The sequence below is a fragment of the Impatiens glandulifera genome, chromosome 8, assembly GCF_907164915.1.
Source record: "Impatiens glandulifera chromosome 8, dImpGla2.1, whole genome shotgun sequence".
In the NCBI taxonomy this organism is placed as follows: Eukaryota; Viridiplantae; Streptophyta; class Magnoliopsida; order Ericales; family Balsaminaceae; genus Impatiens; species Impatiens glandulifera.
The window spans coordinates 43171531-43187568 of record NC_061869.1 but is presented as its reverse complement, the minus strand read 5'-3'; the positions used below and the strand labels follow the sequence as shown (position 1 = coordinate 43187568).

General features: G+C 33.8%; 1 protein-coding gene across 1 annotated transcript in view; it reads right to left on the bottom strand.

The window, feature by feature from the left end:
• Positions 1 to 15351, bottom strand: part of LOC124913358 (protein FAR-RED IMPAIRED RESPONSE 1-like) — a 28586-nt gene extending 13235 nt beyond the window's left edge. The window contains exon 1 of the mRNA XM_047453948.1: positions 14146 to 15351. Within this exon, the coding sequence (XP_047309904.1) occupies positions 14146 to 15351 (1206 nt within the window). The remainder of the gene's footprint in view (positions 1 to 14145) is intronic.
• Positions 15352 to 16038: the final 687 nt, after the last annotated feature.

Genomic DNA, 16038 nt, shown 5'->3' with positions numbered 1-16038 from the left:
TGTGTTCTTGTGTTCTTCTTTCTTGTGTTTTTACAGAATGTTTTCAAACAGGTCGGATTTGGGAGATACAAATCCTAACAGTCAACCGCATAAAAATTCAACGATGTCTCTTTTTTCGTATCTGATACTTGTTTTTCCGTATCATATCCATATTCGAATCAAATATTATTTGAGAATCCGTGATACTTAGGTTTTTTGTAATTAAATTAAATGGTTAAGATCAAAATAGTGCATCTTGATATGTTTCTTCTGTCTTGATTCTGGATAAGAAGAACCTTTGCATAAAATCTTGGTAAGTTAAGTTTCTAGGAGTGCAGAGGAAATATGCATAACATTCCACAAATATTTCCAGAAAGTATAGTGCGTCACAAACTATACATATTTCACGAAAATCATAAACAAGAACACATCAATCAACCATTCTATAAAAAGGCACGCTGAGGCTTTGGAATTATTATTGTCCTGATGTACCCTATATCTACAAGGATTGATTACTATACTAATAATATTGAGAAATACAATGTATAACAACTTGTGTAATATAAATTAGAAGTAGAAGTGAGGCATTTAGTCCATCACCAAACTGACATTTCAATGTTCAACTTACAAAAGAATGAAAAACGAATAGAATTTTTTATATTTATCCCTTACATCTCAAGCATATATGATCATATTCAACAAAAACATTTAGTTCACTGCAAATCATCAAGTGTTTTCATCATAGTCCTCTCGTACTAGGGTTGGCTTCTCGTAGTTCTCCCTTTAACACCAAGGGTAGATAGCTGTTAAACCTCAAAGAAAATGGCACGAAATTTAACATCATTATCCTTTTGTGGCAAACAATACACTCACTAGGCCACAAAATAAATTCTCTTATCGTGTCTAAGGATCTTGAAGAATAGAATGTAGTGCTAACATTACATATCAATTAAATAATCCAATTAAAATCTAACTAGAAGAAATTTTACGCGAATTGATGAAGCACACTATAATATGTGAATAATAAAGTTTAACCCCTAAAGTGTAAAGGAACCTCTCCAACATAGTGAATGTTCTGTCATCAAACTAAACTTAATATAGTTAAGAAATCAGCTCCATTGATAGCCTTATACCGATTGTTAAACTTACGATTCACATACCTATAGAGTAATAAATGTCGAGCAATAAATAAAACAATGGACGAAGAACAAGAACTCTAACAAAAAAAATCTTCATCAGAATGTAAGGCTCCACATGATGTTTATTGATTCATCAAGACGTCTTCCCGACCCTACCAGATGATGAAAGATATATCCAGGTCAGCAATAATAAAACACTTAACGAAGAAACACTAGACGAAGAAAGAGGCAAAATGTGACCGACCAATCAATCGACATTACGTGTCTCAAATTTACACATATTTTGCGTGATGCAAAAGAAAGATTCAATGAGAATGCGAAAGAGAGATCCATGGAGAATGCGAAAGAGAGATTCAGGGAGAAATACATTGACTATGGGAGAAATCACTACTAATATAAACGTGAAGTTGGAGAGTCGTGTGAATGAACGAGAGCCACTGTTTTTTTTTTTTGGGAAAACGACTTAGCGTCATTTCATTAAAAATTCCCAAAAATGGGAAAAAAAACCCACGAGTTTAAGAGATCATTCTAGACTGGCCTAGAATGATTTTGAAGTCGTAACATTTTGAGTAAAAGCTAAAAAGATAAAAACGTAAATGAATTATCTAATTACAATGCTTTCAATTCTAGTGAGTTTAAAAAACGGTAAATTCCAGTTCCTATAGATATTCCAGTTCTACTCCGTGCTTGGAATTCTTGTCCACGTTCCCGCGAGGGCGCTGCAATGCGATACAATATATTTCCATAACTCTTCAACGCTCCTGTGGGTTCTGTCATATACCCTTGCATTTAGTTCTTGTCAAATGTTATACGCCACTGCTCCAAAGCCGCACTTGAACACGCTTCTTGCAAATCTATTTCCCTTGGCTTTGAGTAGTGCTGCATCTTTGATTTCATTCCATTCACTCGGGAAACTGATCAACTCTAGGCTTTTATAGAATCTGTCCCAAAGATCTGAAGCAATACAGTAGCTCCCGAATAGGTGATCTATGGTTTCTTCATTTCCTCTACATAGAAGACAGTTTGTGTCCGGGATGCTCATATACTTGTTGATTCGATCACGAGTGTTGAGTCTTTCCTAGAAGGCGAGCTATAGGATGATCTGGTGTTTAGGGATTATCTTCGTTGACCATACAAGGGGAGCCCATTATACTTTCTGTGCTTTTTCCTGGGTTACCTCCAATATTTTCTTCGATACCAGCTTCCCATTGTCCTCAACTTTCCATTCATGAATATCCGGTCTGTCGTGTAGTTGTTTGTTACTTATATGCTCAAGTATCCTCTGTCGTTCTGGATTTCTTCTCAAGAGTGAGTCCCAATTTCCGTCTTTAATGTCTTTGATTTTCGCTTCTGTGTAGTCCCTTCTGATGCGGGAATTTTGAAACTCCTCCTTGTGGATGATAGACTAGTTTTCGAACCAGGGTTCGTGCAAGAATAGAGTGCCTTTCCCGTCCCCTTGCCGGATGTCATATAGATTTGCAATATCGCTTCTTAGTTTAAGAATCTTATTTAGAGACTAGCTCATACCTTCATGAATTTTGCAGGTCCAGATGCTAGTTTCGTATTTCATAAACCTCGTATGCACCCATTTGATCCATAGTGACTACTGATTGCGCTCTAAAGCCCACAGATGCTTGAAGGTGAGAGCCTTGTTCCACTCGATACAGTTCTTCAAGCCAATGCCTCCCCCGTCCTTCGGTTTGCAAAGAGTGGTCCATTTGACTTTTTTTCCTCCTCTTCCGCTACTGCCCTAAATAAAGTTCCTCATCAGTGTATCGAGCTCCTTCATTACCTTCTTCGGAATGACCATTTGCTGTGCCCAGTAGCCAACTATGCCCATGACCACTATTTTGATAAGTTCGATCCTCCCTGCATAAGAAAGTTTTTTCGCTGCCTAGCCAGATATCGTGTTTTTTACCTTTTCAATTAGTGGCTTGTAATGTGAGACCTCGATCAGCTTCGCGGTTAACGGAATTCCTAAGTACCTTACGGGAAAACTTCCTTCCTTGATGCCTATGATGTTGAAGATGTCCTGCTTCGTTTCGTCATTTACGCCTCCATAAAATGCCACACTTTTGCTTTCATTAATAGTTAAACCTGTAACCTCAGAAAAGAACGTTAGTGCATCCCTAATAGTTTTAATGGAATCAATGTCTGCGTTCTCTAGAATGAACAAATCGTCAGCAAAACATAAATGGGTTACCTCCTCTACCTCACAGAATGGATGAAAGATGTATGGACGATTCTTTCGGAACATCGCGAAGATGCTCTCAAAGATCTCCATGATAGCTACGAAAATATAAGAAGACAGGGGGTCCCTTTGCTTTACCTCGTTTTCACCCTTGAAATAGCCTCCGTGCACTCCATTGACACTAACAACAAATCAGGATGATGAAACGCACTACATAATCCAATGAATAAAAATCATAGGAAAATCATAGGAAAAATCTCAAATGGCTTCCAATTTAACAGAGTCGAAAGCTTTCTTGATATATATTTTGAAAGCCACTCTCAGGGATATTTTCTTATTCCCGTAGCCTTTTAAAAGGCTTTGCATGAGAAGAATATTATGACAGATTGTCCTACTGGGGTTGAATGCAGATTGATTAAGATTTATACTTTTTCCTATGACATTTTTAAATTGTTTAGAAATGATTTTTGAAATTATTTTATAAATCATATTAAAGTAGGAAATTGGTCTGAAATCTTGTACTTTCTCGGGTACCGCAGTTTTGGGGATCAAGGTTAAGACCATTGTATTCCATTGCTTTAACATCTTCTTCATCTTGAAAAACTCCAGAATTCCATCAGTAACGTCTTTACCCACAACCGACCAATTGTCTTTGAAGAACTTTGCATTAAACCCATTAGGATCCGAGCTTTTATTCCCATCTATACTAAACAGAGCTTCTTTAACCTCAACCCTCGTGACCACCCTTATCAACTCGCGACTATCTTCTTCAGAAATTTTCCTATCAATAATCTGATATAAGGTATTCAGGTGACTATTATGCTGCTTTCTTGTACCCATAAGCTGCTTATAGAAATCGATAGCCAAATCTTGTACACCCTTTTGACCATGAACATATTCACCATCATCATTCTTCAGCCTGTATACATTGTTTCTCATGTTTCTAGCCTTGCATTTTCTGTAGAAGAAAACTGTGTTTTTGTCACCCAACGACAGCCAGCTCTGTCTTGATTTTTGTCTAATAAAATTCTCTTCAAGAAGACTCAACTTCCTTAAATTTTCAAGCGCATCCCTTTCTGTTTCATTGAATTGTTCATCATTCTCATCCCTTAATAACCTTTTCTGAACTTCTTCCAATTCTTCTCTAGCAGCCAGAACTCTATTGGAGATATTGCTGAACTTCTTCTTGTCAAACTTTAGAGATGATTCTTCAAGAGTTTAAACTTCTCAGAAACCCTATACATGTTGGATCCCCTGACATCTGTAGACCATACGCTTTCGAGAATACCCTTGAATTTGTCGTTTTCCATCCAGAAATTGAAAATTTTAAAGGTACTTTTGAACCTTTCTTCCTTTTTCTAGAACAATTTAATCGGGCAGTGATTAGATATACCTGGATTCAGAACATGAATTTGACTTCTCGGAAATTGGTTAATCTAGTTCTCATTACCAGACATCTGTCAATTCGACTTCTTCTACTTTGCTCATTCCCTCTCGTAGAAGACCAAGTGAAGAAATTTCCAGAATTAGTAGGCTCGATACAACCCATATCTCTGATACACTCATTAAAGTCAATCGTATCCCGAGTTATTTCAGATTCTGGGCTCTGATCAGATTTGTTTCTAGTTACGTTGTAATCACCCGGGACAACCCAAGATTTATCATTACCGATCCAGTTTCTAAGACAATTCTAGAGGAGTCTTTTGTCAGTGCTTGAGTTGCTAGCATAAACAATAGAAAGATTAAACAAGATTCCTGTGATTCTGTCTTTAACCTCCACCAGGATTGCTTGATCATTAAAAATGAGAGCCATGACTTCAACAACTTTGTTATCCCAGATAACCCAGATTCTGCATGTTTTGTCATTTGAGTTGTGAATGATTACCCAGTTGCGATCAATACACAGCTTGCTAACCTTCTCAACGTTCCGGCTTTTGACTTTTGTCTCAAGAATACCCATAATAGTGATCTTCTGGTTCTCAATGATCCTCCTGATTTCTTTGCATTTCAGAGGGTCATTGAGTCCCCTTATATTCCATGTCACTATATTCATGAATGTATATAAGTGTTGTGTTCCTGACTTTCTAGACTGTACTGAACCTCTTCATCAAAGAAATCGTAAGCATCACTTGTTTCGCTATCCTCAATGGCTACAGCTTGATTATATAGAATACTATTCATATTGAGTGGGTGTTATCTCACATAGATCTCATCTTCTCCTGTTATAGAGTCGGTGGCTTCTGGATTCAGGATTTTTCTGCTTTGTCTTTGCTTTTCAGCTTGTTCTTCTTTAGTAGGTATTTTCTGACTTTGACCCTCTTCACTACTAGATTCATGTCTTTTATCGATTTTAATTCGCCCTACTTCAGAACCAAGGCTCACTGCCTTATTCAAGACCAAATTGTCTTCTTCTGCACTTGATCTTTTAATTTCACAAAACCCAATATTTTCCAGTTCATTCTCAAGAGCTTCTTTATTGCTTGTTGGTTTTTCAATATTTTTTTGTCAAAGATTTTCTTGTTCATTATCTCGAAAGGTAGCTCTAAGCCCATGGATTGGGTCATTTCAAATTCTGATGACATTGCTTTTTTGGTTCTGCTTGCATTCCTCGAATTGTGAAGAGTGAACTCACGACCTATTGGAGTGCTATCAGACCCAATTTTGTTTGTTTCATATGGGCCAAGTATTCCCGTCCCATATATCTTTGAATTCAAGAAACTTTAGAACCAGAACATTTTACATCAGGACCGGTAGTAGCAAGTCTTAACATGGTCAATATGGCTAGGTACGGTAGCATTATGAGAAACTCTAGGACTGGTGTGACTATGTCCAGCTTTATCAGGACCGATATCCTGACCAAGGTCGACGTTTTGAATAAGACCTATTCTTGAGAATATAGAATCTCTAGGACCGGTGCAACGAGATCCACTGTTGGCCGCTAATGTTTAGGGTTTAGGTAGAGAGAAGATGAAAAGAAGTAATGAGTGGGTTTGACAGCCCAAAAACCCATTAAGGATACTATGGATATCTCACAGGCCAAAAAAATCATTTTGGAAAATATTATTAATGTTAGGTCATTTTTCTAATTAGACCTATTATTAAAGTCATTTGACTTGTTCATATCTCCAAACTTTAGTCAATACCCTCTGGTTCATCCCGCCTATTAATATACTGGAACACTTCCAGAAGTGAGCTAATATTATTTTCTTGAGCTTCTCACCAATAATTTATTTCTTTAAGTTGCTTTCCATTCTTGAGTTCTATTTATAACTTGTTTATCTTAAATTATTTGGTTATTTCAAAATAATCCCTTATCACAACACATATAATTTCAACAATGAAATTAATAACTCATTTTATCAATTAAAATATCAAAATACTAAATAATCTAAACATATAATGAAAAGATTTTTCAGAAAACTCACACAAACAACATTATTAACTAGCTGAGGTGAAACCTTTTCACTTGACCATGTCATGTGTTAGAACATCATTATAGAACCTTATCATGTGATGACTCTATAAATCTGGGCCACTAGGTCGTCACAAAGAAAGGAATTTGTAATGGATATACTTTTGGTTTTGTAGCTTGATATTTACTTTCCTTAGGTTCTATAGTTAAGGATTATCCTCTGTTACCGCCTGCACACTATCTATGATGATGGAAGAAAGTTAATAATAAAAACAAAATAAATAAAAGAAAGGTGTTAGATGGTTATAGATGACTAACTGATTCAAAAACTAGTTTTTTTTCCAGAAAATTTGCAGTTGTATCTCAATCTTAATTAGAAATGCCAAATTTCTATATGTATTGGATTTTCTTTCTTCACTTGGCAAAGAAAGAAAGATAGTTGTACTGAAACCTGATCCAAAGTTTTGTGAAGCACGCACTTCTGTTTGGTAAAAGAAGTGCAGTTGGATCACAAATTTAATTTTAGGCTAGCTAGAAAACAAAATTTGAGTTGGATAGAATCAATATAAAAAATGGGCTAAAAACCTGCCTCCATTTGAAAACACTTTTTATTTATGTTACTATTAGATACAGATACATATGGAAACTAAACTAAATATATTATTTAATATCTTTGTACCCAAAATAACTAACGTTTCAATAAATTAAATCAAACAAGGTTATATTGACAAGTTATCCAAAATTCTCAGGATCAAACAAGGTCCATATAATTCATGAAATAAGGCCTTACATCATCTATTACTAGTGAATCGGGATCACTTTGAAAACTATTAAAATGTTGAGGTGTTCCTTGCCATTGTGGGTGGGTATTAAATTCTGGGTAAACGGGTCAGAGTTTTCTGATATAAAAACGGGTTAGAGTATAAACATATTTTTTAGTATTTTTCTCAAGACACAGTAAGGTTGAGAGAGAGTGAATAGATCTAGGATTTTCTGGTTTCCTTCTTATTCTTTGCTATGTAGAGAGAAAGATTGGGGGAGCTTTTGATAGTGGAGTATTCTAATCATTCCTAGTATAATCACTTCTTTCATTTGAGAGTAGGGTATGTAAGTTTCTACTATTGACATTTGTTTGATTTAGTGAAATTTATCCCCCCTGTGGACGTAGGTTGATTTTGACCAAACCACGTATATTATGTTGTCATTTATTTTGTGCTATTTCAGTTCTTGGTAAATTTGTTGTTTGTCATAGATAAATTTGGAAACTGATTTGATTTAGGTTTGATTTATAATAAGATTTGTAGTTTTGTTGTTGCAAAACCCAACAGTGGTGTTAGAGCGGTGTTGTTTAGTTATCTGTTTTAACATTGGAGTAGAGTGCTCTACTGATTACCCGATGAAATTCAAAGAGGAGATTAATTGGTTTCTTTGCTGGGGTTTTTATCAGTTATTAAGGCAGTAATAATGAGGAAATCTAGACCTAATATGGTGAGTCAGAATGGTACGAACTACAGGAAATGGAAACTAATGATTAATGATCTATTAGTTTTAGATGATTTAAATGAAGCGATTGAAAATGAGGGTGTTAGACCTGAGAGTACAAAAGACAGATAGAAACGCATGTAGCTTTATTCGTTCCTAGGTTGGTATAAATGTTGTGCACCATGTTGAGAACGAAACTACGGCGTATGATGTGTGGATTAAACTTGAAGCTCTCTACGCTGGGATGTCAGCATAGAATAAAATAGCACTGGTACGAAGGCTGGTGAATATGAAGTACATTGATAATAAATCAATTGCTAAATAGTATGAGGATAAACTTTGATGATGAGGTGCAAGAACTTTTAGTCCATGGATCTTTGCCTACAAGTTGGAGACAATTATTATTACTCTCAACAACTCAGCACCAAATGGTAAAGTCAACATTACATTTGTCACCAGTTCCTTACTTGATGAGGAGAATCGAAAGGAGGATAAACCCTCTAAGTCTGATATGTTGGTGACTGATAGATGAAGATCAAAGGATAATAGTGTTTCGAGGTAGGGGCAAGTCTAGAAGCTAGTCTAGAGCTCCAAATAAGGATGGTGTTTGCCATTACTGTGGCGAAATGGGTCATTGGACAAACGAGTGCTAGAAATTTAAAAATGATAAAGCAAAGGGTACAGTGAAGCATAGAGAAAAGAAAGAATAAAGTGCAGATACATCTATTTATTCTTTAGACGGTGAACTGACATATACTTCTAACTGTCAAGACTCTTTTCTTAGCACATCTTCAAATGAAACAACATGGATTGTTGACACAGGTGCATCATTCCATGTTAGTCCACACAAAGGTTACTTCTTGTCCTACAAAACTGATGATTATAGTGAGGTTCGCATGGGTAACAGTGTTGTGTCCAAGATAGTTGGTCTTGGTGATGTTTGAATCGAGACAAACATGGGCTATTTCCTGACATTGAGAGATGTAAGACGTGCTCGTGAGTTGAAAACTAATTTGATTTCAGCAAGTAAGCTCCATCATGGAGGCTACCATAATGTTTTTAGTGGTGGAGCATGGAAGCTAAGAAAGGGTTCATTGGTTATTAAACGAGGTAAGAAATGTTGTTTCTTATACAAGACAAATTTTAAAATTGTCTATGATGCAGCATATTCTGTCGTGATGGAGTCATCCTCTGAGTTATGGAACAAGAGACTAGGTCACATTAGTGAAAATGGGTTAAATGTTTTTTATCAAGAGGAATGAGTTGTCGAATCTCAAGGATGCTCATCTTGAAAAGTATGAGCATTGCTTGAAGGGTAAGCAGAACAGAGTCTCCTTCAGTATGTCAGAAGTGGAACTAAAAAAGAATGTCCTTGAACTGGTCCATACAGATGTTTGTGGTCCTATGAAGATTAAATCCATAGGTGATGCTTCTTATTTTGTAACCTTCATAAATGATGCATCTAGGAAGGTTTGGGCCTTATGGTATAAAGTCCAAGGATGAGGTTGAAACAATATTTGAGGTCTTTCTGAAGCTGGTTGAAAGAGAGACATTATGAAAATTGATCAGGGTGCAATCAAATAATGGGGGAGAGTACATAGGCTCATTTGATAATTATTTCAAAGAGCATGGTATTCGATATGAACAGGTTGTGCCCAACACTCCACAACAAAATGGAGTGGTAGAGAGGATGAATAGAACAATGTTAAAACGGATGAGAAATATGCTCTCCCATTCCAAACCATTATAAGTGTACAGAACGCATCTAGTCAGGTAAAGATGTTAATTATGACAATTTATGTGTGGTTGCAGATCTTTTTTACATGTTTCAAAAGATGAGAGGTCTAAATTATATGCAAAAACTAGGCAATGCATATTTTTGGGTTATGGTGATGGAAAGTGGGGATACATGTGTTATGACCTAGTTGATAACAAGGCTTTGAGAAGCCAAGATTTGGTATTCCTTGAAGACCAGACTTTTGAGAATTTTTAAGATGTTAAAAAGTTTGATGCATACATACGTAATCTTTCTGGTCTTGAGTTGTGTCATGATGGTGAGGAGACAAGGCCACATGTAGCTTCAGACTCAAATAGTAATGATGATGTTCCTCAAGATCAAGCTATAGGCCATGGAAATGATACAGAAACTGATCTTGGTGATAATATTGAGGCTGATTTTGAAGTTCAACTAGAATATGGAAATCAACAGAATCAACAAACATAGGTACTTAGAAGGTCTACTAGGGAGAAAAAATCAAGTTCTAAGTACCCTGCTATCGAATATGTTATTCTAACTGATTGTGTAGATCCTATATGCTATAAGGAGGCTCTTGAGAATTCTCATAAGGAAGAATGTCTAGCTGCCATGGATGAAGAGATGAAGTCATTGCTGAAAAATAGCACATATGAACTGTTAAAAGACCAAAGAACATATAAGTATTACAAAATAAATAGGTGTACAAGATCAAGAAAGAAGGTAATAGTACCAAGCTAAGATACAATGCCAGGCTGGTTGTCAAAGGTTTTGGCCAAAGGCATGGAATCGATTATGATGAGATTTTCTCATCGGTAGTGAAAATGACTCCCATCTGGGTGGTGTTAGGTCTAGCTCCTTATATGGACCTTGATGTTGAACAACTTGATGTCAATACAGCATTTCTCCAAGGTAATTTGGATGAAGATATTTATATGGAGCAACCTGAAGGTTACAATAAGAAAAGTGTGCAAAGTTGTCAAAAGTATGTACGGTTTGAAGCAAGCATCAATGCAGTGGTATCTTAAGTTTGAGTCATTCATGACCATGCATGAGTACATGAAGACGTCTACATATCATTGTGTCTTTGTGCAAAAGTTTTCTTCTAATGATTTTATTATACTTCTCCTATATGTTGATGATATGTTGATTATAGGGAGAGATAAACTGAAGATTGCCAATTTGAAAAAAGATTTGTCTAAGTCTTTTGAGATGAAAGAATTGGGTGAAGTAAGACAAATTCTTAGAATGCAGGTCATTCGTGATTGGGTGAAGAAAAGGCTATGGCTTTCTCAAGAGAGATATATTGAGAAGATTTTAAAACGATTCTATATGGACAAGGCAAAGCCAGTTGCTTGTCTATTGTCTACACACTTAAAAATAAACAAGATAATGTCTCCTAAGTAGGGGTGTTCATCGGTTTGGTTTTCGGGTTATTCGAGTTTCTCAATTCGGTTTATTCGTATTTTTATTTTTTTAGCCACTTCGAAAACCGAACCGAATTCAAATAAATTTTATTTGAACCGAATTCAAATTTGATATTCGGTTCGAATTTCGACAAACCGAACTTGTTTTTTTTTGGAACTAGCATAACTCAAAATAATTTACACTAGTCAGGAATTGAACCCGGGTCCGTACCATGGCAGGGTACTATACTACCACTACACCACTGATGCTTTTTTTTTCCTTTGTATTTTATTATTAAAGTTTGAATTCAAAATATTCTAATTTGATTATTTTGAACTTTTTCTTAAACTAAGTTTGGAAGAATAAATAATAAAAAATAATTCGGTTTTCAGTTTGGTTTTTGAGTTGAAACCCAAACTCGAAAACCAATTTGAAAACCATATTTGAATTCGAATTGGTTTGAAATTCGATTCGAAAACCAAAAATGAAATTCGAATTCGATTTATTCGAATTCAGTGAATTCGAATTCGGTCGGATATTCAGTTCAAACCAAATATTAAACACCCTTACTTTCAAAGATGAAGAGGAAAGACAAGAAATGTTTTGTGTTCTATATGCTTCAGTAATAGGCAGTTTGATGTATGCAATGGTTTGTATAAGACCAGATATAGCTCATGTGGTTGGAGTAGTATGTCGTTTCCTTTCAAATCCCGGTAAGACACATTTGGAAGTGGTTAAGTGGCTAATGAGATATCTTCGAGGGACCTCCAAATATGCTTTGTGTTATGGTACTAGAAAGCCACATGTTAAAGGGTTTTTTGATTCAGACATGAGTGGTGATATTGACACAATGATATCAGTTTTAGGATATTTGTTTACCTTTGGAGGAGGAGTTGTATCATGGCAGTCTCGTCTGTAGAAATGTATTTCTATGTCTACTACAGAAGATGAATATATTGATAATAATGAATGTTGTAAGTAAATATGATTGATGAAATAATTGTTGAAAGAAATAGGCATTGTACAAGACGGGTTTGTGGTGTTTAGTGACTCACAAAGTTCTATACATGTGAGCAAGAATCATAGTTTCCATTCACGTTCAAACACACATCCAAAGAAGATACCATTGGATCTGTGAAGTGCTCGAGAAGAAAGAGTTATACTTGGAGAAAATGCATATAGATAAGAACGAGTTAGATATGATGACAAAGGGATTTCCAAGTGGCAAACATGAGATATGTTGTGCCAAAGCCGAAATGGTTCTGGCAGGAGCATCACGATGATGAATGTTTATATAAACATTCTCCCATGTCTCGCAAGGGGGAAAATTATTGAGGTATTCCTTGCCATTGTGGGCGGGTTTTAAATTTCGGGTAAATGGGTTAGAGTTTTCAGTCACGAAAACGGGTTAGAGTATAAATACATTCTTATAGTATTTTTCTCATAACACAGTAAGATTGAGAGAGAGAATAGATCAAGGATTTTCTAGTTTCTTTCTTGTTCTTTGGATATCTAGAAAGAAAAATTAGAGGGAGCTTTTGATTGTGGAATATTTCAATCATTCCTAGTGTAATCACTTCTTTCATTTAAAAGCAGGGCATGTAAGGTTCTACTATTGACATTTATTCGATTTAGTGAAACATATTTCTCCCGTAGACGTAGATCGATTTTGACCGAACCACGTATATTGTTTTGTCATTTAGTTTGTGCTATTTTAGTTCTTGATAAATCTGTTGTTCGTCTGGAAACTGATTTGTTACAGGTTTGATTTTTAAGAAGATTTGTAATTTTGCAGTTGCAAAATCCAACATAAAAAAATCATAATGATTTATTTTTCCCTCACAACTTGTTTCTTTCTAACATTTCTCATTGCATCATGACAAGATTCCTATTCAAATTGTCAAATTTCATTATTAATTTTTTTTAGATTTCCTTTGGTTTAATTTCTGAATTATTTAATGCAAATATAGTTTCTCAGCGTGTATTATGTATTGACACTGTAGTGAAGCCTCTTCCTAATGTCGTACAATATTTTTGGTAAGAGTAATGATAGGGGGAGCGAAAAATATGTAGCGAATGGGGCAGCAAACTACGTGGAGTGCTGATTAGACATGCTGACTCACTATTTATTTATTTCTCTTTTATATTTATTAATAATATTCTCTCTCTTCTTATTAATTACATTTTCTCTCCCTCTCTCTTAAATAAGACGCATTCAATAAAAATATTAATTTTTTATTATTAAAAAACACTTAACAATTTATCTCTTTAATATTTATTATTATAAATATTCTTTTTTTTAAATTATTGTAAATTTCACTATAAACACGCATTTTAATTATTTTTCTCCCTCAATAATTTGTTTTCTTTTATTTATTGAAAAATATAAATTTTATTTTCAATAGTAAAAATGACTCAAATTAAAATAAATAATAATTAATTGTGTTATATTTAATTAAAAATATTTACTTGAGTTAATTTCCTATTTTATATTAATAAATTACCAAATCTAATTAAAAAATATCAATAAAATAAACTTACCAAAAAAACATGGTCCAAAATATATCATAACATCTCCTTTTAGAAAATCAAACAACATAATATAATCGATAAATTGTCTTTAATCATCACGCAATAGTAGTTTTCACGAGTTTTCTATCGTCAACATATTGACATCGAAAACTTCATTTCTACAAGACAAATGAGAAACAATATATAATTTAAAATAAAATTAATATAATTTAATACTAAAAATAATTGTCTAAAACATAATAAATCAAACCTTTTTTCGAGCCTTTGTAATCGATTTCTTCACAATTTGTTCAATAACAGATTGTTTTCTCTTTGTGGGTGGACGACCTCGCGCTCGTACTTTTAGTGGAGAGTGTATTGTTTTTACACTAGATATTGTCACTCCTTTAAGCTTTTCACCATCGTTAGTAATTGGTATCAAATCACAATCATTTTGAGCACTTGAATGCTCAAAATCAATTGCAATTAGTTTGTCTTTTGCATCTTTCAAAATATCCACAAAAATAGAACAACCTTTGTCATTTTTCTCCCCAAGGTGTTGAATCTCATATATCAATGGAGTGAGAATTTTGCGTCGATAACTGACATCATCACAACTATGATCATCATATAGGTTAGTAATACTTTGATACCCATGCTTTATATTTTTGCACCATCTCTCCATAATATAGTTCATAGGAACCTCAAACACCCCATTCATTATCAATACGGAGATCACGTGTCTACATAAAATTCCTCGAAACTCAAATAGTCGGCACAAACACTTAACTTGACAGTCTAATCCAGTGTAATGTACCACAAAACAAACTTTTCGTAGAGGTTCTCCTTTTATCCCCAACATAGTCTCTACTACTTCAAATATCAAAGTTATTTCTTCTTCTTTTACTAGTGAGACATTGCAAAACATTAATCCTCTTAATTCATCTTGAAACAATTTCAATACTGTGTTAGTGTACACACTTTGAAATTGTCTCTCAATAGGATAACCAGTTATTACGGGCATGATTGAATTGAAAGAAATGAAATCCAATTTTTTTTCATTTTCAATCTTACTCTTCAAAGCATTATCATACTGCTCAACAAATTGCTTTAATGATGTCTTAGAATGCACATAATCATCAAAAAATGCATTCATACTTTCACTTCTCTGAGATGTGGACATACCTGCCCAAAATTTATCTTTGACATATACAGGCATCCATTTATTACGTTCTTCATGTAGAAATGTCAACCAAATATTATTGTCCAAGTTAAACTCCTTAATCATTTTCTGCCAATTCTCATCACATTCATCAACTGTAAGGGAGTTATACACAATGGTCTTCAATTGTTTCTTTATCATTTTATACTGAGAATGACTACCTAATTTAGCTGGAATTTTTTTCATTATATGCCAAAGACATAAACGATGTTGAGAATTCGGAAATACCTCTTCAATTGCAATTGCAATTGCCATTGCGCGACATTGGTCCGTAATGATTAATAATTTTTGTTGAGTAAAATGATTAATAATTTTTGTTTTTATTATTAATATATATTATTAAATGGATAGATGATAGAATTAATTAATTGAATTAAAATATATATTTTTTTATTCTCTTATATATAAATTTTAATAACACAATTAATTATTATTTATTTTAATTTGAGTAAAATGATTAATAATTTTTGTTTTTATTATTAATATATATTATTAAATGGATAGATGATAGAATTAATTAATTGAATTAAAATATATATTTTTTTATTCTCTTATATATAAATTTTAATTAACACAATTAATTATTATTTATTTTAATTTGAGTCATTTTTATTATTGAAAATAAAATTTATATTTTTCAATAAATAAAAGAAAACAAATTATTGAGAGAGAAAAATAATTAAAATGCTTGTTTATAGTGACATTTACAATAATTTTAAAAAAAGAATATTTATAATAATAAATATTAAAGAGATAAATTATTAAGTGTTTTTTAATAATAAAAAATTAATATTTTTATTGAATGCGTCTTATTTAAGAGAGAGGGGAGAAAATGTAATTAATAAGAAGAGAGAATATTATTAATAAATATAAAAGAGAAATAAATAAATAGTGAGTCAGTATATCTAATCAGCACTCCACGTAGTTCGCTTCCCCATTCGC